We start from the raw sequence: 23,685 nt of genomic DNA on the forward strand, positions 1-23,685 counted from the left end.
AGTCATATTTTGCCATTCAAGTTGCAGAGTTTGTCTGGTTAAGACCGTTAAGGGGGGGGGGGGGGGGTCACTCACTTTGGACTTTCATCAAGTAGCCCAAGCAACTACAAACAGCATCTCTTGAAAACCTGACCTGCATTACACAGACCGCACATTGATTTCAATACTTTAATCTCCCTGCGGTTGCACTACAAGGAAATTTAACACTTATTGCAGAGCTCCCCTGCAGGTTATAGTTGATCAATGAAGGTCCCAGGATCAGGTAAACCTGTGATCAATGGATTTTCAAGGAAACCCTACCAAAAAAGTAGAATTAGACTCACCGGTCATCTGGTTTCTATGAAACCCTCAATGACAGCACCACAGGAGGTTGGGGCTCCGCATCTACTAGGGACAGGAAACCGCAAGAGCATAAACAGCCCCGCCCCCCCCCCCAAAACCTCAGTATATTTCAACTAACCAATTAGGATAGTAAAGAGCGAACATATATATTAATTCATAGATATGTTACCCACAAAAAAGCCATAGGAAGGGAAATAAGAATGCGGTCATGGAGGGATTCATAGAAACCGAATTACCGGTAAGTCGAATTCAATTTTCTCAGGGCACCCCCCCCCCCCCCCATGACAGCACCACAGGAGACTTATCAAATGAGCATATATTTATCTGGGAGGGACTATGGCATGAAGAACTTTTCTTCCATAGAAAAGATCGCTGCCAGATAGTAAATTAAGTCTGTAATGTTTGGTGAATGTATGTACTAAAGACCAGGTTGGAGCCCTGCAGATCTGTTCTATAGAGGCTTCTGCTCTTTCTGCCCAGTAGAGTGGGCTTCATGACCGCTTTTTAAATCCAATTTGCAACCGTGCCCTTTGAGGCCTTCTTCCCCTTATTTGGACCCCAAAACTGAACAAAAAGACTAAAATCCTTAAAGAGGCTCTGTCACCAGATTACAGCGCCGATCAGATTATAAGTGCCCTATCTCCTACATAATGTAGATAACCGATAAAAACGATCATTTTTGAGCAGTTATGAGCAATTTTAGATTTATGCGAATGAGTTTCTTAATGACCAACTGGGCGTGTTTTTACTTTTGACCAAGTGGGCGTTGTACCGAGGAGTGTATGACGCTGACCAATCAGTGACTAATCATTGTCATACACTTCTCATTGTTCCAGCCCGGCTTCTTTCACTGCACAATCACACTGTGCTGTGGATCATGCTGGGTTGGAACAATGAGAAGCGTATAACAATGATTGGTCACTGATTGGTCACCGTCATGCACTCCTCTGTACAACGGCCAGCTGGGAAAAAGTAAAAACACGCTCAGTTGGTCATTAAAGGAACAGTGTCATCACAATTTTTTTTTTTAATATGTTAAAGATGTTAGTGCTTTATTAAAAACGTTTATATTTATTTGTGTGTTTGTGTTTTACTTTTTCTTATTTTTACACTTTTTCTTCCCTATGGGGGCTGCCATTTTTTTTTCCATTTCTGTATGTGTCGATTAACGACACATACAGACATGGAATACGGCAGCCACAGTCCCATAGGGACTGCGAACGGGGCCCGTTCCATCCACTAACATGTACGCCGTCTGTGTGGGAACTGCGCATGCGCCGCTCCCACACAGTCCAATTTGAAATGCGCGCCGTCCGGCGCCATTTTCCTGTGGACCGGAAGTCGCGGTCGGACAGTAAGATTACTACTTCCGGTCGCGGCTTCCGGACTTGTGCACTTGGACCAGCAGCAGCAGACGGAGCGGACGGGCCGGAGGGAGCCGCGGCTGCAGGAGCAGGTAAGAGATTTCTATGTATGTTCGTGTTTGTGTACGTTTACTACTGTATGTTAACCTACTACACTGTGTGTTAGCTCAAAAAATGGCGACACACAGTGTAGGAGGTTAGACCGTTGAAACCCCTCGTTTATCCCGGCACTAGCCAGGATAAAGGAGGGGGGGGGATGCTGAGAGCTCACTAGAGCGAGGGCTTTTTACCCAATTTTGCAATGCTGCAATTTTGGGAATAGCTCCATCTAGTGACCAGCAATGGGAAATATTATAAATTCGAATTAATTTTATAATATTTCCTGACTCGTGAAAAAAAAAAAAAAAATTTGAACAATGTTTAATCACCTACACACTAAATGTTTGATTAAAAAAAAAAAAAATCATGTTTTTCTGGCAACACATTCCCTTTAAGAAATGCATTAGCATAAATCTAAAATTGCTTCTAACTTGCTCAAAAATGATCATTTTTCAAAATAAAAACCACTGTTATCTACATTACAGCGCCGATCAGATTATGTAGGAGATAGGGCATTTGTAATCTGGTGACAGAGCCTCTAAGTCCTGTGTGACTTCTAGATACTTTAGGATAGTTCCACGCACATCTAGAGAATGAAACTCCTCCTTCCTGTTAGATGGCAGAAAGGAGGAAGTGTTATCTCTTGGGACATGTCCTTAAAAATATTAGCGAAGGGTTCGCGGATGGATAGAGCCTGAATTTCACCTACTCTACGAGCCGTGATAACTGCTACCAAAAGAATGACCTTCCAGGAGAGATTCCAGATGTTTCAATCTGTAATTGGCTCAAAGGGACTTAAGTTAACCCCTTAACGACTACTTCCAAATCCCAGGTGGGGAAGAGTGATATGGTTTTTTTTAGAGAACCCATTAATGCACCAGGACGCACCGGTACGTCCTGCATTGAAGTGCTTTAAGGCACCGGGATGTATCGGTGCGTCCTGGCTAAAAACTGTCACCCTGTCAAAGGACAAGGTGACAGAACTGTGCCGTCAACTGTTTATGACAGTTGACCGGCACAGTAAGACGGCAGGGGACCATTCACAGCGGTCCCCTGCCGTCGATCGCTGTGATTGGTCAGTCAAAGCAGACTGACCAATCACAGCTCCATGACGTAGTGTATGTGATGGCGCTGGCTCAGAAGCTGAGCAAGCGCGATCACCGCCGGGTATCGGCTGTGCAACAACCCGCTGTAACGGCCAGGACCGGAGCTAGGCTCCGATTCGGCCGATTAACCCCTTCGATGCATCGAAGTGACATGTAGCCTGTCGGCAACCAAGATGGTTGCCACGGGCGCGGGTGTCAGCTGTTTGTCACAGCTGACATCGTGCCCCAACGGCCAGGACCGGAGCTAGGCTCCGATCCGGCCGATTAACCACTTAGATGCAGCATCTAAGTGATTAGATCGTACCCTATGGTTGCTAATGACAACCATCGGCACCCGCAGGTGTTCTGATGGTTGCTATGGCAACCATAGCCTAACAATCACTTCCTAGTACGGAAGCCTATTGGGCCCCGCCGGGAGGCGAAGCCTAATAGGCTTGCTGTCAGTGAATAGCTGACAGCTCTAATACACTGCACTATGTAGGTAGTGCAGTGTATTAGAACAGCGATCAGGGCTTCATGCCTTCAAGTTCCCTAGTGGGACAAAAAAAAAAAAAAAGTTAAAACAAGTTAAATAAAAATTTTGTAAAAAAAAGTTACAAAAATAAATTTCATGTTAAAAAACACTATAACAGCCTTTTTTCCTATAATAAGTCTTTTATGATAGGAAAAAACATTAAAAAAAAGTACACATGTGGTATCCCGCGTCCGTAACGACCCAAACTATAAAAATATCACGCTATTTTATCCGTACGGTGAACAGCGTAAAAAAAATTAAATAAAAAACTATTCCAGAATCGCTGTTTGTTAGTCGCTACCCCTCGCAAAACAATAAAAAAAAAAAAAAAAAAAAAAAAAAAAAAAAAAAAAAAAAAGAAGAAGGATCTAAAAGAAAAACTTATACCATTAAAAACTGCAGCCCGTCACGCAAAAGACAAGCCCTCCCACTGCTTTTTTGACGGAAAAATAAAAACGTTATCGCTCAGAATATGGGGACACCAAAAATAAATTTGAAACAAAAGTGATTTTATCGTGCAGACGCTGCAAAACTTAAGAAAAACTATACACATATGGTATCGCCGTATTCGTACCGACACGCAGAATAAAGTAAAATTGTCATTAATAGCGCATGGCGAACGCCGTAAAAAAAATGAAATAATGAAAAACATCAGAATTGCAGGTTTTTGGTCACCTGGCTTGCTAAAAAAATTAAATACAAAGTGATAAAAAAAATTGCATGTACCAAAGTGGTACCAAAGTGGTACCAATTAAATCTACAGATTGACCCGCAACAAATAAGCCCTCACCCAGCTCCGGTGGAGAAAAAATAAAGAAGTTTTGGCTCTCAGAATATGGCGTTGAAAAATGTGCAGTGTCCAAAAGCGGATAAGATCGGGCGCCATTTATCAGTGCGACACCGGCCACACATCTGTGGAGAATTATTTATTTACCCAATTATTAAACCCTGATGTTCTCCGCACAGATTACATGTAGCCCCCTCATTATAAACTGAAATACCAGTATTACCCCAAACAGAACAACTAGCGAGCAAAATCCACGCTCCAAAAGCCAAATGGCACATTCTAGCCCTGCAGCGTGCACAAGCAGAGGTGTACGTCCACATATATGGCATCGCCATACCCGGGAGAACCCGCTTAACAGTTTGAGGTATTTGTCTTCAGTGGCATGAACTGGGCACAAAATATTGTGCACTAAAATGGCATATACCTGTGGAAATTTGCAATTTTCACTTTGCACCATCCACTGAGCATTCATTTCTAATAGAAAAAAAAAAACCTGTGTGGTCAAAATGCCTTGAGGGGTGCAGTTTCCAAAATGGGGGTCACTACTTGGGGGTTTGTTTTACTATTTGACCCCAGAGCCCTGCCCTTGTGGGCTAATGCTGTGAATATCACCAAAATAGGCCTCACATGCACCTTTCACTCCTAAACCCTGTCATATGTCCAGGCAAATGATAAATGCCTTGAGGGGTGTAGTTTACAAAATGGGGTCACTTCTCATGGTTTTACACTCTACTCTGGTACCTAAGGGGGCTCTGCGAATGCGACATGGCGCCCGTACACCAGTCCAGCAAAATCTGTGCTCTAAAAGCCACATGGCACTCCTTCCATTTTGAGCTCTGCCATGTGCCCACATATGGGGTATTGCTGTACTCCAGAGAAATTGGGTGACAAATTATGTGTTATTTTTTCTCCTATTACCCCTTGTGGGGAAAAAAAATGGGTGCAAAACGACATTTTTTGGGAAAAAAATATTTTTTCATTTTCACTGCCTCATTCTAATACAATCTATGAAACACCTGTGGGATCAAAATGCTCAGTACACCCCTAGATGATTACCCTGAGGGGTAAAGTTTCCAAAATGGAGTCAGTTCTCAGGGGTTTCTACTGTACGGGTACTTCAGGGGCTCTGCAAATGAGACATGGCGCCCAAAAAACAATCAACCAAAATCTACATGCCAAGTAGCACTCCTGCCATTCTGAGCGCTGCGGTGTATCCAAGCAGCAGTTTTTAACCACATATGGGGTATTGCCGGACTCGGGAGAAATTGCTTTACAATTGTTGGGGCACTTTTTCTCCTTTATTCCTTGTGAAAATGAAAACAATTCAACATTTTAGTGGGAAGAATGTAGATTTTCTTTCACTGCATAATCCCAATTCAGCAAAAAAAAGTGTGGGGTCAAAATGCTCACTATACCGCTAGATAAATTCCACGAGGGGTATAGTTTCCCAAATGGGGTCACTTTTGACGGGTTTGCACTATTTTGGCCACTCAGTGGCTTTGCAAATGTGACATGGGGCCGCAAACCATTCCAGCAAAACATGAGCTCCAAAAGTCAAATGGCGCTCCGTCCTTTCTAACTTCCGCCATGTGTACAAACAGCAGTTTATTACCACATATGGGATATTGCTGTGCTCATAAGAGTTTGCTTTACAAATATCGGGGTGTTTTTTCTCCTTTATCTGTTGTAAAAGTTTAAAAAATCTGAGCTAAAACTACATTTTATTAGAAAAAAAATTAGATTTTAAATTTCACGGCTTAATTCCCATAAATTCAGCAAAATCCGCGTAGGGTCAAAATGCTAACTATACCCCTAGAATAATTCCTAGAGGGGTGTAGTTTTCAAAATGGGGTCAATTTTGGGGAGTTTCCACGGTTATAGTCCCTCCAGGGCTTTGCAAACACGACATGGCACCGAAAACCATTCCAGCAAAATCTGCGCTCCAAAATCCAAATGGCCCTCGTTCCCTTCTGAGCCCTGCCGTGGGTCCAAACAGCAGTTTATTACCACATATGGGGTATTGCCGTAATCGGGAGACATTGCTTTACTAATGTTGGGGCGCTTTTTCGCCTTTATTTCTTGTAAAAACTAAAACATCGTATGTTTTTTCAGAAAAAAAAGTAGATTTTAATTTTCACAGACCAGTTCCAATAAATTTAGCAAAAAACCTGTGGGCTAAAAATGCTAACTATACCTCTTGAAAAATTCCTTGAGGGGTGTAGATTCCAAAATGGGGTCACTTTTGGGGGGTTTCCACTGTTTTGGCACCACAAGACCTCCTCAACCCTGACATGGTGCCTAAAATATATTCCTAAAAAAAGGAGGCCCCAAAATCCACCAGGTGCTCCTTTGCTTCTGAGGCCGGTGCTTCAGTCCATTAGGACACTAGGGCCACATGTGGGATATTTCTAAAAACTGCAGAATCTGGGCAATAAATATTGAGTTGCGTTTCTCTGGTAAAACCGTCTGTGTTACAGATTTTTTTTATTACAAATGAATTTCGTGAAAAAAATAAATCGAAATTTGTAAATTTCACCTCTACTTTGCTTTATTTCCTGTGAAATGCCTAAAGGGTTAAAATAATTTCGGAATGCTGTTTTGAATACTTTGAGGGGTGAAGTTTTTAAAATGGGGTGTCTTATAGGGGGTTTCTAATATATAAGGCCCTCAAAGCCACTTCAGAACTGAACTGGTCCCTGATAAAATGGCCTTCGAGAAATTGCAGCTAAAGTTCTAAGCCTTGTAACGTCCTAGAAAAATAAAAGGACATTCAAAAAACTATGCAAACATAAAGTAGACACATAGGAAATGTTAACTAGTAACTATTTTGTGTGGTATTACTATCTGTTTTACAAGCAGATACATTACAATTTAGAAAAATGCAGATTTTTGCAAATTTTCTCTCAATTTTGGTGTTTTTGAAAAATATTGAATTTAACGACAAAAATTTTTCAGTATCATAAAGTACAACATGTCACGAGAAAACAATCTCAGAAACGCTTGGATAGGCAAAAGCATTCTGGAGTTATTACCACATAAAGTGACACAAGTCAGATTTGAAAAAATCGGCTGTGTCCACAAGGCTAAAACAGGCTGTGTCCTTAAAGGAACAGTGTCATCACAAATTATTTTTTTATATGTTAAAGGAACAGTGTCATCGCAAATAATTTTTTTATATGTTAAAGATGTTAGTGCTTTAATAAAAACGTTTATATTCATTTGTGTGTTTGTGTTTTACTTTTTCTTATTTTTACACTTTTTCTTCCCTATGGGGGCTGCCATTTTTTTTCCATTTCTGTCTGTGTCGATTAACGACACATACAGACATGGAATACGGCAGCCACAGTCCCATAGGGACTGCGAACGGCTCCCGTCCCATTGACTTCCGTGTACGGCGTCTGTGTGGGAACTGCGCATGCGCCGCTCCCACACAGTCCAATTCGAAATTGGCGCCGTCCGGCGCCATTTTCCTGTGGACCGGAAGTCGCGGCCGGACAGTAATATTACTACTTCCGGTCGCGGCTTCCGGATTTGTGCACTTGGACCAGCGGCAGCAAACGGAGCGGACGGGCCGGAGGGAGCCGCGGCGGCAGGAGCAGGTAAGAGATTTCAATGTATGTTCGTGTTTGTGTGTGTTTACTACTGTATGTAAACCTACTACACTGTGTGTTAGCTCAAAAAATGGCGACACACAGTGTAGGAGGTTACACCGTTCAAACCCCTCGTTTATCCCGGCACTAGCCAGGATAAAGGAGGGGGGGATGCTGAGAGCTCACTAGAGCGAGGGCTTTTAACCCTATGTTGCACTGCTGCAATTTTGGGAATAGCTCCATCTAGTGACCAAAAATGGGTAGTATTATAAATTTTGAATTAATTTATAATATTTCCTGACTCGTGAAAAAAATAATAAAAATTTGAACAATGTTTAATCACCCACACACTAAATGTTTAATTTTTAAAAAAAAAACATGTTTTTCTGGCAACACATTCCCTTTAAGGGGTTAAAAAAAAAAAAAAAAAACTTTTTTTATTCTTTATCCACCTGTCAGAGGCCAAGTCTTCATCAAAATATGCGCTTACGGCTGGTTTCACATGGCCTATTTTCAGCCGTAAACGAGGCGTATTATGCCTCGATTTACGCCTGAAAATACAGCTACAATACGTCGGCAAACATCTGCCCATTCATTTGAATGAGTTTGCCGACGACCAGTAATTTACGCGTCGTCGTTTGACAGCTTGCTAGGCCAAACAACAACACACCATGCTCTCCCAGCATCAAAGACCTGGCTGTGTCCAAAAGAAGCGAATACAAGTAATAATGAAAAATACCTGGGGTATTAGTGATCATTTTGGCCAATTTAAGCCGATCTTCATTGCATTCAATCAAGAGCAGCTCAAGATTACGAGCATCAAAGACGCCTCGCAAAATGCGAGGAGGAGCTTTTACGTCTGAAACGATGCAGCTGTTTTCTCCTGAAAACAGTTTGTCTTTTCAAACGTAAAAGCCAGTTCTCGTGTGCACATACCCTTTGGGTATGTTCACAAGCAGAGTCAAAAAAATTTTTTGTTTCTAGATGTTTTTGGAGCTGTTTTTCCATTGACACAATGAAAAACAGCTCCAAAAACATGAATTCAATGGACAGATGTTTGTAGGCGTTCAGCTATTGTTTTTTCAGGCGTATATGCCTGAAAACTCAGCGTGTGAACATACCTTAAGCACTGATTTGACAGTGTCAGAATATGTAAGGACACACCCCCAACTGGTAACACCCGGTGGTCAATTTATTCATAAATCTGTGCTTATATATTTTCTGAAATTGGACACCTTACAGCTTCTTTCCACATTTTTTTCCCTCCATGTTTCACACACTTGCACCCCATTATTCATTTATTTCTATTGAGGCACTTCACTCATTACTGCCCCCTATATTTTACTTATAGTATTACACTTGCACACACACCATTCATTTATTATTTCTTACTACACATCCCATGCACCACACACACCACTCCCCTCAAGACCAGTGGGAGTGGCTATTATTTAAAGCACCTGCTCACTCCATCATCAGCGTTTCTGACCTGGCTGTGTCCATTTGTAAGTATGGCCTTTTTCGGTGGTTTTGTATATGTCCCCTTGTTTTTATCGGTTCTGTCTGTACATCAGGAACATTCTGTTCCATTTAAGGAGTTAGGGACTCGCAAGTCTGGGGATCCTTGTCGTGGATTGCGAGCCTGCGTCCTTTTGGCCAAAATGATTACTAATACCCCAGGTATTTTTCATTACTACGTATATTCGCTTCTCTTGGACACAGCCGGGTCTTTGATGCTGGGAGAGCATGGTGTGTTGTTGTTTGGCCTAGCAAGCAGGGTAGCCCGCTCTATGAATTATCAAGGCGTCACAAATAGGCTTCTACCTGGCTAGTCACGTTGCGCCTCATGACCTACACACTATCCCTCCATGTTTCACACACTTGCATCCCATTATTCATTTATTTTTTAGGCACTTTACTCATTACTGCCCCCTATATTTCACTTACATTATTACACTTGCACATACACTATTCATTTATTATTTCTTACTACACATCCCATGCACCACATACCACTCCCCTCAAGACTAGTGGGAGTGGCTATTATTATTTAAAGCACCTGCTCACTCACCTTCATCAGCGTTTCAGACCTGGCTGTGTCCATTTGTAAGTATGGCCTTTTTCGGTGTTTTTGCATAAATGTCCTTGTTTTTATCTGTTTTGTCGTTTGACAGCTGTCAAGACAACGACGACGCGTAAAACGCCTGCCTCGTCAAAGAAGTGCAGGGCACTTCTTTGAAACGTAATTTGAGCCGTTTTTCATTGAAGTCAATGAAGAACAGCTCAAGATTACGGGAGTCAAAGACGCGAGGAGGATCTTTTACGTCTGAAACGACGCAGCTGTTTTCTCCTGAAAACAGTCTGCCTTTTCAGACGTAAAAGCCACTTCTCGTGTGCACATACCCAAAGGGTATGTTCACACGATGAGAGGCATTTACGTGTGAAAAGACAGACTGTTTACAGCTGCCTTGTTTCACACGTAAATGCTCCTCCTCGTAATATACGAGGCGTCTGTGACGCTAGTATATCTTGAGCTGCTCTTCATTGAGTTCAATGAACAGCTCAAATTACGCAGCAAAGAAGTGCACTGCACTTCTTTGCCGAGGCAGTCAATTTACGCGTCGTCGTTTGACAGCTGTCAAACGACGACGCGTAAATTACAGGTCGTCTGCACAATACGTCGGCAAACCCATTCAAATGAATGGGCAGATGTTTGCCGACGCATTGCAGCCCTATTTTCAGACGTAAAACGAGGCATAATACGCCTCGTTTACGGCTGAAAATAGGTCGTGTGAACCCAGCCTAAAGCTGAAAACTGTACTTTTAGGGTACTGTGTTTAAGACCTTTTTCAAGACCTGCCTGCAAAAAAATGAAGAATCTGAGCCACATTAGGGTGATCTGTGTCTGGTCTATTATCCACACACCAGGAAAGAAAGTTCTTCGAAGAGAGAGCGAAAGAGCGATAAGGAAGAAGAGAAAGAAAGAAAAGAAAAAGCAGATGAATTTCTGCCCATGAATAGATCGGAGTTGTCAGATTCTGAGGGTTTATTTGCCTTGTGCCCCCTTAAAGTCTTAAGTTACCGTATTTGTGTTGTCTGAGTAGACGGACATGAGAACCCCTGAGAAGGTGACTTGCAACTTTTAATATCTCCAGTACTGCCCTGAGCTCCCTGAAATTTGAGAAGTGTTGGCTTCTTTTTAGTGGCCAGATTCCCAGGAATGAATCGCTCCCCATCCTCTCCTGCTTGCATCTGTTGTAATTTTGATAACTGGAAAGGGGTGCCATGTGACTCCCCTCTCCAGATTCTGAAGTTTCAGCCACCAAAGGAGGGATCTTTTTAATGCTTTTGACAGAGTACATTTCTTGTCCAAGGATAGAACGGACTTGTCCCACTGAAAAACTATTGCCGCCTGCAGATCTCTGGAATGCCTTTAAAGGGAATGTGTCGCTAGATATTTATTTTTTTTTTAGTTAAACAATTTTTATTTGAGTGATTACACATTGTTTTAATTTTTTTTACAAGTCAGGAAATATTATAAATTAGATACTAATTTATAACATTTCCATGTGCTGGGCACTAGAGGGAGCAGTTCCCAAAATTGCAGCATGGTCACTGTGGTAAACTAACCTCATTGCTTTATGCTGCAAATTTGGGGTAGACACACTCACTCTAGTGTCCTCACACAATCTCCCCCCTCCCTTATTCTGGCTAGTGCCAGGAGGAGGGGTTTGAATCGTCAAACCTCCTACACTGTGTGCTGCCATTTTCTGAGCGACTGCACAGTGTAGGAGGATTAGATACAGTGCTCAGCAGATAGCATAACAAACATACACGAACGTAAAACACACATCGCATACACGAACATAAGTTACCTGCTCTTGCCGCCGCTCCTATTCCTTGCGCCTTCGCTTCCTTGAACATATGGCCGGAAGCCGCGGCCGGAAGTTGTCATCTTACTGTCCGGCAGCGGTTTCCGGTCCACATGAAAATGGCGCCGGATTTGGCTCTGCCAAAGACCTTCCTTTTGGTCTGTGTGGGAGCAGCGCATGCGCTGTTCCCACACAGACGGCGTACGCTGCAGTGAATGGAACGGCTCCCGTTCGCATGCTCTATGGGGTTGTATGTGCGTATTAGATCTCTGTATGTGTCGTTAATCGACACAGAGATGAAAAAAAAAAGAGGCAAACTAATTTGAACCCTTGTGAAATTGATGTCAGGATCCACTGGTTGTTTGTTATGTTTCGCCATTAGTCTGAACCTTGAGATCCGGTCCCCAACTCTTGAAGTCAGTCGATTTTTAGTTTATTTCTGGTTGAACAAAATATGCCGGCCCTTACCCCCTTTGCGGTAGCTCCATCTGCCAGATTTCCTTTTATAATTTTGTTGCGTGCTCGGAAATGGACAAAAAGGGGTGTCTTTTTTTAATCATTTTAAGCTCTGGAAGGCTTTTTGTTATCAGCTGCTTTTTCTATTATACCGTGTTTCCCCGAAAGTAAGACAGTGTCTTACTTTCTTTTTATCCCCAAAAGCCCCACTATGTCTTACTTTCGGGGTATGTCTTATATAGGAAAAAAATTGTCGAATTATTTTTTATTTTTTTTTCACAAACTTTATTTAACTGTTTTACATTTTTTTTTTTAGTCCCACCAGGGGCTTCACTATGCGATGTGCCGATCGCATATATAATGCTTTGGTATACTTAGTATACCGAAGCATTATTGCCTGTCAGTGTAAAACTGACAGGCAACCTATTAGGTCATGCCTCCAGCATCGCCTAACAGGCAGATGCTGAAGGCAGACCTGGGGGTCTTTGTTAGACCCCCGGCTGTCATGGAAACCCGACGGCGACCCGCGATTTGTTTGCGGGGGCGCCGATCGGGTGACAGAGGGAGCTCCCCCCTCTGTCAAACACATTAAATGCCGCTGTCACTATTGACAGCGGCATTTAATGGGTTAAACTGCCGGAATCGGCGCGCGCTTCGATTCCGGCAGTTGCAGCAGGAGCCAGGCTGTGTATAACAGCCGTGCTCCTGCCGCTGATCGCGTGGGTACAGTCTCAGTACCCGCGCCATCACAGGATGGCGCGGTGACGTATGGAGAGGGGGGCGGCGCGGAAGTGGGCAGGAGGCGGCAATACCCCCGTGTTTCCCCGAAAGTAAGACATATGTCTTACTTTCGGGGTACGGCTTATATTAGCCGACCCCCCTGAAACCCCCGATACGTCTTACAATCGGGGGTGTCTTACTATCGGGGAAACACGGTAGTATGCAGCTCTGGCCCAAATAGATTTTCACCCTGAAAGGGAATTCCACGGAGTTTAGTTTTTGAGAGGGGATCTCCCTTCCACATTTTTAGCCATAAAGCTCATCTATCTGTGTAAGATAAAACACCTGCTCTTGAAGCTATTTTAACCCCTTCGCGCACCCAGAAGTGCTCTTAAGTCAGGGTGCAGGAGGTGCTTTTCGGAGCGCGTTTCACCTGGATCAATGGGCACCAACGATGAGAGGCACAACGTCACACAAACCTGAAGTCACCGCGTGGCCAAAAGCACGTATAGTGGAAACGGAAGTGACGCCATGTGCGCTCCACATGGGACACACGCAAGAGGCTGCCGGAAAGAGGACCCCCCCCTTCAGTTAGGAACACTGTCTTGCCTGCACCGATACCAGGAAAAGGGGAGGGGGCACAGATGGGGAACCCGGAGGAACCGGAAATGGCACCTCAGGTCTCGCTTTACAAGCTAGGCAGGATCAGCAAACCGAGAGGTAGCAGAGGACACCCTGGTAAAAACCCCCCTACTTAACCTCCATAGAAAGTGCTACCAGGTGGTAGCAATCCTCTTGCATGCCCTAATAAAGACAGGAAAAAACAGAGGGTTGTGAGGTGGGGGCTATTTAACCTCTTGCTGTATCCCGTCCCTATTAGAGGCAGAGCCCCAACCTCCTGTGGTGCTGTCAGAGGGTAAGTTGAGAAAGGGGTTGTAAAAAGCAGACAACACTTTTAAAGACAGTATAAAACACAAAAGTATTTAACATTGCATATTAAACACAGTATAAAACTTTTATTCCGAGACACCCACAAAGCTCTCCACAGTGCTGCACCACCTTACATCTCCTCCCCTCATCTCTACCACCCTACTCGTGCTTTACTTTCTGCCAAGGACCTTAGATTAACATGCACTATAATCCGAAACTCCCACTCCAGTCTCCAAGATTTTTCTCGTGCTGCACCAGTCCTCTCGAATGCACTACCCCAGATAAAGCAGATTAACCCCTTAGTGACCACCGATACGCCTTTTTCGGCCCTGTAAGTCCTGCACGGGTGTCCCGTGCATGATGGAGCCAGGGCTCGGCTGTCTGATGACAGCCGGGCTCCTGCTCCAAGGCCCAGGAACGAAGTTTACGCCGATCGCTGCAGTTTGAACGTTAAATGCTGCAGTCAACAGCGAGCGCGGCATTTAACTTGTTTACAGAGCGGGAGCTCCATCTCTCACCCATCAACGGCCCGCAAATACAATCGCGGGCCTTCGATGGGATGCCATGGCAGCCGGGGGCCTAATAAAAGCCCCCAGGTCTGCCCTGGACATATGCCTATTAGGACGTGCCAGAGGCAATAATGCTTTGGTATGCCAAGTATAACAAAGCATTATATCTGCAATCTAAAGATGGCATAGTAATGTCCCTTAATGAGACTAAAAAAATAAGTAATGTGAAATAAAAATTAAAAATGACAGTAAAAATATAAATAAAACCAATTTTTTCCCATAAAGCACACATATATGGTATCGCCAGGACCAGAACGACCAAAAGAATAAAGTTAATATGTCATTTAAACCGCAAAGTGAGCACCGTAAAAGAAAAAAAACACGGAAAACAATGGCAAAATTGCAATTTTTTTCCATTGACCCCCCGAAAAAAGCCATCAAAGTTAATCAATAAGTCCCATGTACACCAAAACTGTACCAATCAAAACTACATCTCGTCCTGCAAAAAACAAGCCAACAAATCACTACATTGACGAATTTTTTTTCAAAATGACGGCTCTTTGATCGACGCAAAAAGAAATAATTTTAGTTTAAAAAAAAAAAAACTTTTTATCGTGCAAAAGTCATAAAACATAAAAACACTACATATGTGATCGTAATCGTACTGACCCATAGAATAAAAGTAACGCGTTATTTACGTTGCACAGTGAACGGCGTAAATTTAAAAACGCATAGAACAATGGCGGAATTTCAGAGTTTTTTTCTATTCCCCAAAAAAAAAAAAATGTATAAACTGTGCCATTAAAAAGTACAACTAATCCCGCAAAAGTCCACATACAGCTATGTCGACAGGAAAATAAAAAAAAAAGTCATAGCTCTTTGAATGAGACTATAGAAAAACGAAAAATAGCTTGGTCATTAGGGCCTAAAATAGGCTTGTCACCAAGGGGATAAATCCCAACACCAACAGTTTAACCCCTTAAGGACGCAGCCTAGTTTTGGCCTTAAGGCTCAGAGCCCATTTTTCAAATCTGACATATTTTGCTTTATGTGGTAATAACGTGGGAATGCTTAAACCTATCCAAGCGATTCTGAGATTGTTTTCTCGTGACACATTGGGCTTCATGTTCGTGGTAAAATTTGGTCGATATATTCAGTGTTTATTGGTGAAAAATTGCAAAATTTAGAGAAAAGTTTGAAAAAATTGCATTTTTCAGAATTTAAATGCATCTGCTTGTAAAACAGACGGTTATACCACCCACAATAGTCACTAGTTCACATTTCCCATATGTCTACTTTAGATTGGCATCGTTTTTTGAACATTTGTTTATTTTTCTTGGACGTTACAAGGCTTAGAACATAAACAGCAATTTCACATATTTTTAAGAAAATGTCAAATGCCTTTTATTTAAGGTACCTGTTCAGCTCTGAAGTGGCTTTGAGGGGCCTATGTATTAGAAACCCTGATAAAACACCCCATTTTAAAAACTAGACCCCTCAAAGTATTCAAAACAGCATTTAGAAAGTTTTTTAACCCTTCAGGCATTTCACAGGAATTAAAGCAAAGTGGAGGTGAACTTTGCAAATTTCATTTTTCTTGCGGAATTTCAATTTTATTCATTTTTTTTTCTGTAACACAGAAGGTTTTACCAGAGAAACACTACTAAATATGTATTGTCCAGATTCTGCAGTTTTTAGAAATGTCCCACATGTGGCCCTACTGCGCTCGTGGACTAAAAGACAAGCCCTAGAAGCAAAGAAGCACCTAGTGCATTTTGAGTCCTCTTTTTTATTAGAATATATTTTAGGCAGCATGCCGGGTTTGAAGAGGTGTTGAGGTGCCAAAACAGTAGGAATCCCCCAATAGTGACCCCATTTTGGAAACTACACCCCTCAAGGAATTCATTTATGGTTGTTGTTACCATTTTGACCGCACAGTTTTTTCACAGCACCTATTTGAATTGGGCTGTGAAATGAAAAAAATGTCATTTTTTCCAATAAAATGTCATTTGTGATCAAAATTTCTTATTTTCACAGGGAACAAAATACCCCATTTGGTTGCCCAATTTGTCCTTAGTAAATACCCCATTTGTGGTGATAAACTGCCGTTTGGGCCCATGGGAGGGCTCAGAAGGAAAGGAGCGCTATATGTTTGTTGGAGTCCAGATTTTGCTGGATTGGTTTTCGGGTGCCATGTCGCATTTGCAGAGCCTCAGGGGTATCAAAGCAATGGAAACCCACCAAAAGTGACCCCATTTTGGAAACTACACCCCTCAAGGAATTCATTTATGGTTGTTGTTAGCATTTTGAGCACACAGTTTTTTCACAGCACCTATTTCAATTGGGCTGTGACATTAAAAAAATGACATTTTTTCCAATAAGATGTAATTTTTTAGCAAAATATCTTATTTTCACAGGGAACAAAATGCTCAATTTTGTTGCCCAATTTCTCCTGAGTGCAGCAATACCCCATTTGTGGCAATAAACTGCCGTTTGGGCCCACGGGAGGCCTCAGAAGGGAAGGAGCGCTGTGTGTTCTTTGGAGTCCAGATTTTGATGGATTGGTTTTCGGCTGCCATGTCGCATTTGCAGAGCCCCAGAGGTATCAAAGCAATGGAAACCCACCAGAAGTGACCCCATTTTGGAAACTACACCCCTCAAGGAATTCATTTATGGGTAATGTGACCATTTAGACCCCATAGTTTCTTCACAGAACTTATTTGAATTGGGCTGGGAATTAAAAAAAAAAATATTTTTTCCAATAATATGTCATTTTAGCTCAAAAATTCTTATTTTCACAAGAAATAAAATACTCCATTTTGTTGCCCAATTTGTCCTGAGTGCGGCAATACCCCATTTGTGGCAATAAACTGCCGTTTGGGCCCATGGGAGGGCTCAGAAGGAAAGGAGCGCTGTGTGTTCTTTGGAGTCCAGATTTTGCTGGATTGGTTTTCGGGTGCCATGTCGCATTTGCAGAGCCCCAGAGGTATCAAATCAATAGAAACCAATCACAAATGACCCCATTTTGGAAACTACACCCCTCAAGGAATTCATTTATGGGTGTTGTGACTATTTTGACCCCATAGTTTTTTCACTGAATTAATTTGAATTGGGCTGGGAATGAAAACAAAATTATTTTTTTCAAATAATATGTAGTTTTGGCTGAAAATTTCTTATTTTCACAAGAAACAAAATACCCCATTCTGTTGCGCAATTTGTTCTGAGGGCCGCAATACCCCATTTGTTGTGATAAGCTGCCGTTTGGGCCCATGGGAGGGCTCAGAAGGAAAGGACCACCATTTGGCCTACTGGGGATTTTCTAGTGCGAAGTCATGTATGCAGAAGCACCTGAGGTACCAGTACAGTTGAAACCCGCAAGAAGTGACCCCGTTTTAAAAACTACACCCTTAAGGCATTCATCTAGAGGTGTAGTGAGCATTTTGACCGGAGACCTACACCCCATAGACTGTAATGTGGGTTCTCCCGGGTATGGCAATACCCTACATGTGGCTGTTATCAGCTGCCTGGGCACACAGCAGGGCTCAGAGGGGAAAGACGAGGGGGGATAAGCTGTGTGGAGTGCATCAGGGTAAGTAAAATTGGGGTAAATTATAAACCAAGGGATGTATGATAAATTTTAAAACACTTTCATACAGAGCTCTGGTTATTCGGGACACGTGTCACATTGATATATTGTGTCATCCCTTATCGCCCTCTTATAGTAGACTTTGCACCTCTTTTGACTTTTTCCCTTCTTGCCAGTTTGGGGAACTTCCCCTGGAAAGTGTTGCCGCCCTGGTACGATGCGTGTGGCCCCGCTTCCAGAACTACTGGGTGCCCCCCCTTCTTGGTCACTAAAGATTAGGTTCTTGATAATCACCTCTTGAAATTCCAGGAAAGTTCCCGTCTGGCCTGCACATAGACGTAGCACGTACGCATTGTACAAAGCCATCTGTATGATGTGCACGGCCAGCTTCTTATACCACACCGCATAGCGCTGTAGGGCTTCAGGATTTGATCTGACAAGTCCATCCCTCCCATGTACCTATTGTAGTCTAGGATGCAGTCTGGTTTGGGGGTGGCCTTTCCTTCATATATCCTAAACCTGTAGGTATACCCTGATGCACTCTCACAGCTTATACATCTTCACGCCATACCTTGCCCTCTTACCCGGCAGGTACTCGAGGAATTGAACCCTCCCTTTAAAATGTACCCGGGACTCATCAATAGAAATACACTTCTCGGGGGTGTATGCTGGGGAAAACCGGGCACTGGAACGGTCTAATAGGGGTCTCCGTTTATACAAACGGTCAAAACTGGGGTCATCTCGGGGTGGGCACGGCTCATTATCAGTATAATGTAAGAAGCGAAGTATTGCCTCATTTATTTATTTTTTTAGGTTCCAGTTCAGTTCTGAAGTTGCTTTGAGGGGCCCATATATTAGAAACCCCTATGAAATACCCCATTTTAGAAACTAGACCCCTCAAAGTATTCACAACAGCATTTAGAAAGTTTATGAACCCTTTCGGTGTTTCACAGAAATTTAGAGCAAAGTAGAGGTGAAATTTACTTTTTTTTTTTTGTCAGAAAATCCTCTTTATACCATTTTTTTTATAACACAAAAGGATTTATCAGTGAAACGCAACTTAATACGTATTGCCCAGATTCTGCAGTTTTGAGAAATATCCCACATGTGGCCCTCGGGCGGTAATGGACTGAAGCACCGGCCTCCGAAGCGAAGGAGCACCTAGTGGATTTTGAGGCCTCTTTTTTATTAGGCACCATGTCCGGTTTGAAGAGGTCTTGTGGTGCCAAAACATTGGGAACCCCCCAAAAGTGACCCCAATTTGGAAACTAGACCCCTTGAGGAATCCATTGTAGTTTTCTTGGGGTGCATGCGGCTTTTTGATCAGTTTTTATTCTATTTTTAAGTGGCGTGGTGACTAAAAAACAGCAATTCTTCTATTGTTTTTTTATTCTTTTTTTTTTACTGCGTTCACCGTGCGCTATAAATGACATTCACTTTATTCTGCGGGGCGATACGATTACGGCGATACCAGATGTTTATAGTTTTTTTTTATGTCTTATGGCGTTTGCACAATAAAATACGTTTTGTAAACAATCATTCACTTTTTGTGTTACCTTATTCTAAGAGCCAGAACGTTTTTATTTTTCAATCAATCAAGACGTGCGAGGACTTATTTTTTGCGTAACGAACTGTAGTTTCGATCAGTACCATTTTTCGGTACATGCGACTTTTTGATCTCTTTTTATTCCATTTTTTGGGAGGTGAAGTGACCAAAGAATTGTGATTGTGGTACGGTTTATTATTATTTTATTTTACGGCGTTCATCGTGCGGGATAAATAACGAAATAGTTTTGTAGTTCAGGCCGTTACGGACGCGGCGATACCAATTATGTATAGTTAATTTGTTTGTTTATATATTTTTATTAATAATAAAGGACTGATAAGGGAAAAAGGGGGATTTTTACTTTTATTACTTTTAAATCTTTTATTTTCTTATTTTTACACATCTTTTTTAACTTTTTTTTAACTTTATTACTTTGTCCCACTAGGGGACATGAGGGCAGGAGGCTCTGATCGCTATTCTAATACACTGCACTACATGCGTAGTGCAGTGTATTAGAACTGTCAGCTACTCACTGACAGCAAGCATAGTGGGTCCTGACGTTGTCAGGACCCACTAGGCTTCCGTCTATGGCATAGCCGGACGCCATTGTTTGGTGTCCGGTTGCCATAGTCACCATCGCCGGCCGCTATCGCGTAGCAGGCCGGCGATGGCAGCTTAACCCCTAAAAAGCAGCGCTCTCTATAGAACGCGGCTTTTAAGGGGTTAATCGGCGGGGACACAGCGATCGGTCCCCGCTGTAGGAGCTGTGACAGCTGCTGAACAAGACAGCAGCGTCACAGCTCCTGTATGTGTCGGGAGGACGGCCGAAACGGCCGTTACTCCCGTGACGTACTATTACGTCATGGAGCGCGAACGATACAGCTGCCATGACGTAATAGTACGTCAAGGAGCGGGAAGGGGTTAAGGGTAAGGCCACACTGAGCGGCCCTGACATGGTTGCAAAGTGGCCAACAACCACGCCGGCACCATGTTCGGTGCGGCGTCAAATAGCCTGTTAGTGGCCGCACCTTAATGTGGTTAAACGATCCCCTTATCTGCAAAATTGTGCGGCCATGAATTAATACAAGCTTTAAGGCTGTACGATTTTGCAAGTTACAACAAGTTAACCCCTATTCATTCTCATCGGAAGCGCCACAAAAAGCCACACTGCACTCTGCTATCTCCGGCACTCCCATTAAGAATGAATGGTGCGGCAGTGCGCATGAGCGACCTGCTGCTCTGTTCAAACTTGGGGTTTGGGCAACTTTGGGCTAACTGGTCTCGTAGACGGTGGGGCTCCGAACTGTAGGACACTTACTGATCAGCAAGTTGCCCTTTACCCTACGGATAGGGGGTAACTTGTTGTAACCCGAAAACGCCTTAACAAAGTATTTGACAGCCGCACCTAACAGTGCAAGCGCAGTTGTTGGCTGATTCGCGACTGTCAGGGCCGCTCCATGTGGCCTTACCCTAAACATGCCCTGAAAACACATTTTTAGACAGGCCTATAACATTCCCTGATCTGACTACTTTCCCTGTCCCCCCCCCATTTACATTAGTCATGAGAACTTGACCCCCTCACATTCAGCAGTATCCCCCACACTCCTTGCACCCTAATACACTTCATATCTGTCATACACACACACTGGCTGGTGACCGACCCATGCAGCTTTAGGTGTACTATCCCATGTGTATAAAAGATGGCTAGACCATTGTACTTCAGAAGTTTTTACATTTTGTGTAGCCCTTATTTCCTCAGATTGTAAGCTTTTGCGAGCAGGGTCCTCACTCCTCTTGTTTGTAATTGTAAGTTAGTTTGTCAATATGTAATGTTTGCTATTATCTGTACAATGTACCCCCTGAACTGTAAAGTACTGCGGAATATGTTGGCACTATATAAAGATCATTATATTATTATTACTTAAAGCAAGTAAGGGAGAAGGAGAATTAAGTCAATACGGTGTGGTTACCTTTTTTCTCCCTTCTTAGTTTTGCTAGGACTGAGAGAACGTGAACGTCTAGTGCGGCTTTTGCTTCTTGATCGCCTTCGTTCCCTACTGCGGGATCGTCTCCGCTCCCGACTCCGCTCTCTTTCTCTGCTTGGCCTGCGGCTATCATTAAATGAGATAAACGAGAAAGAATTTATATTAACAGCATATTCTGTTGTAAAGAGCGGAGCAGCATACCATAAAACCAGCAACTGTGTTACACAATTGCCTTCTGTAACAATAAAAAAAAACCTCTTCACCCGACATTGAAAATAATGCAATAATGTTTACTAAATTATACAGATGTGTTAATATCCTGAAAACCAAGGAAAAAATAAAATAATTGGGGACACCTACACTGGTCGTTTCCTGTCTCTGGAGCGTGATCTTCTGTGATCCCGGCTACGGGACCTCTCTCTTTTTCTTTCCCTTTCTCGGCTCCTTGATCGGCGCTCTTCTCTTTTAGATCTTTTGTCAGGTGGTGAGCGACTCTTGGACCGGCTTCCAGAGCGGCCACGTGATGATGAACGTTTTCTGTAATGTCTAGGTAAAGGAAGCCATAACAGACATAAAATAAGTAGTACATAATCTAAAACAGGTATTAGCCCTGCAGTTTCTCGTGTCTCCGATAACACTTTGTTTAACACTTGGCATCAATATTCAGGACAAGAAGTTCTTGCAATTAGTCAACTAAAAACGTATTCGCACCTTTGAACATAACTTTGCAGTTTATATAAAGACACATTACTGATCCTGTGTAACCGCCTGTATTATAGTCCAGAGCTGCATTCACAATTCTGCTGACTGGTACTGGAAACGATCAACAAACTGGTGAGCGAATGCCTCCCAGCTTAGGGCATGTTCACATCAGCGTTACCCTTCCTTTAAGGGTCCCGTCGGGTTAACTCCTCAACGGAAAGGCAAGCAGAAACCTTCGCTTCCGTTTGAATCACCATTAATCTCAATGGTGACGGAAACTGTGTTAATGGTTTCCGTTTGTCACCGTTGTGAACGGGTTCCGTCGTTTTGACGGAATCAATAGCGCAGTCAACTGCTCTACCGGAGTTGGTAAGTAAATGCAATGAGGTCGCTTTGCAACACATTTTCATTTAGTCCAGCGGGTTTGGATTTCTTGCAACTGTGGCATCGTGGTAACTTGAAGTAACTTTCAATACCTGTGTGATGCAATGATCTTTAGTGGCCAAATCTGCCATGAAGTCCTGGTGTGATAGAAAATAAATCATCAAGTCCACGAGCTTTCCTCTACATATTTGCACCATCCACATGCCATTTTTGCCAATCGGTCAGTAATTCCTTTATTTTTACCAGTGAGAACGGTGACCGACCCAATTATATCTGGATCAAATGAAAGTCTACTAGATCTGATAGATTTCCTTCCCAGACTTTAGTAAACCTGGGTGACGATCCTTTTGGTTTCTGTAACGGTGACCCAGCATGTTACCTGAATACTTGGAGCACTGGACAACTCACAAACAACCGGGACATTTACTACAGACTCTCTACTGAGACATTTGGCAGGTGCAAATTCCACTTTTTAATAGAATTGGAATAAACGGTCAAACATTGTCGCATGTTGGGGGGGGGGGGGGGGTTATCAGACATATTTACACCTTTCCTCCACGTTCAGCTGTATAGGAAAGCAAAACTATTCAAGAGTCACATTTGGTTACCGGAGACAACAGCGGGAAACTAGTCACCGGGTGACTACGGGGAACAGCAGTACTACTGTGGGACTACTTCCATCCCAAACAGACACCACTACGCACCAGTAGGAGTATCTCAGGCCAGCTCAGTACCGCCGTAGCCCCGGCCCTCGTGACGCAGATAGGCTGCTGAGCCACCCATAATGACCAGCGCGCCTAACACTCACCTGGACTCCCTGCCCATGGTTGCACAAGCCACAAGCCCACGTCCTGTCCGTGTTCTCTACGCTCCCGCCTATCAGTCGCCACACGCACTTCACTCTTTGCAAAACTATGCAGGCCGGATAGAGAAACAGGACCGTCGTGTTCAAGCAACCTTTAAATCATTAGCGACACCTCGTGGCGGGAGGTTATAGCGCCACAACAAAACACCACTTCTAGTGCGTCCTTTTTTTTTCCGTATTGGCCAAATGTTCAAAAAGATACTTATTTTTTTTTACTCTATGTATTTTTCTATTCTATATGTCTATATTTTACATCTTATCATTGTAATAAATTCCACATGGTTCTTCAGCAGGGTTGCAAACCTGATTTATTTTTTGTTTTTTCAGG

At 43.0% G+C, this 23,685-nt stretch overlaps 1 protein-coding gene across 1 annotated transcript in view; it reads right to left on the reverse strand.

The window, feature by feature from the left end:
• The window catches only part of DDX46 (DEAD-box helicase 46), a 152,665-nt gene extending 129,223 nt beyond the window's left edge, over nucleotides 1–23,442 (reverse strand). The window contains exons 1-3 of the mRNA XM_075856327.1: nucleotides 23,301–23,442; nucleotides 21,767–21,952; nucleotides 21,392–21,532 (exon numbers count right to left, since the gene is read on the reverse strand). Of these exons, the coding sequence (XP_075712442.1) occupies nucleotides 21,392–21,532; nucleotides 21,767–21,952; nucleotides 23,301–23,317 (344 nt within the window). The 5' untranslated portion in view covers nucleotides 23,318–23,442. The remainder of the gene's footprint in view (nucleotides 1–21,391; nucleotides 21,533–21,766; nucleotides 21,953–23,300) is intronic.
• Nucleotides 23,443–23,685: the final 243 nt, after the last annotated feature.

The sequence above is a fragment of the Rhinoderma darwinii genome, chromosome 3, assembly GCF_050947455.1.
Source record: "Rhinoderma darwinii isolate aRhiDar2 chromosome 3, aRhiDar2.hap1, whole genome shotgun sequence".
NCBI lineage: Eukaryota > Metazoa > Chordata > Amphibia > Anura > Rhinodermatidae > Rhinoderma > Rhinoderma darwinii.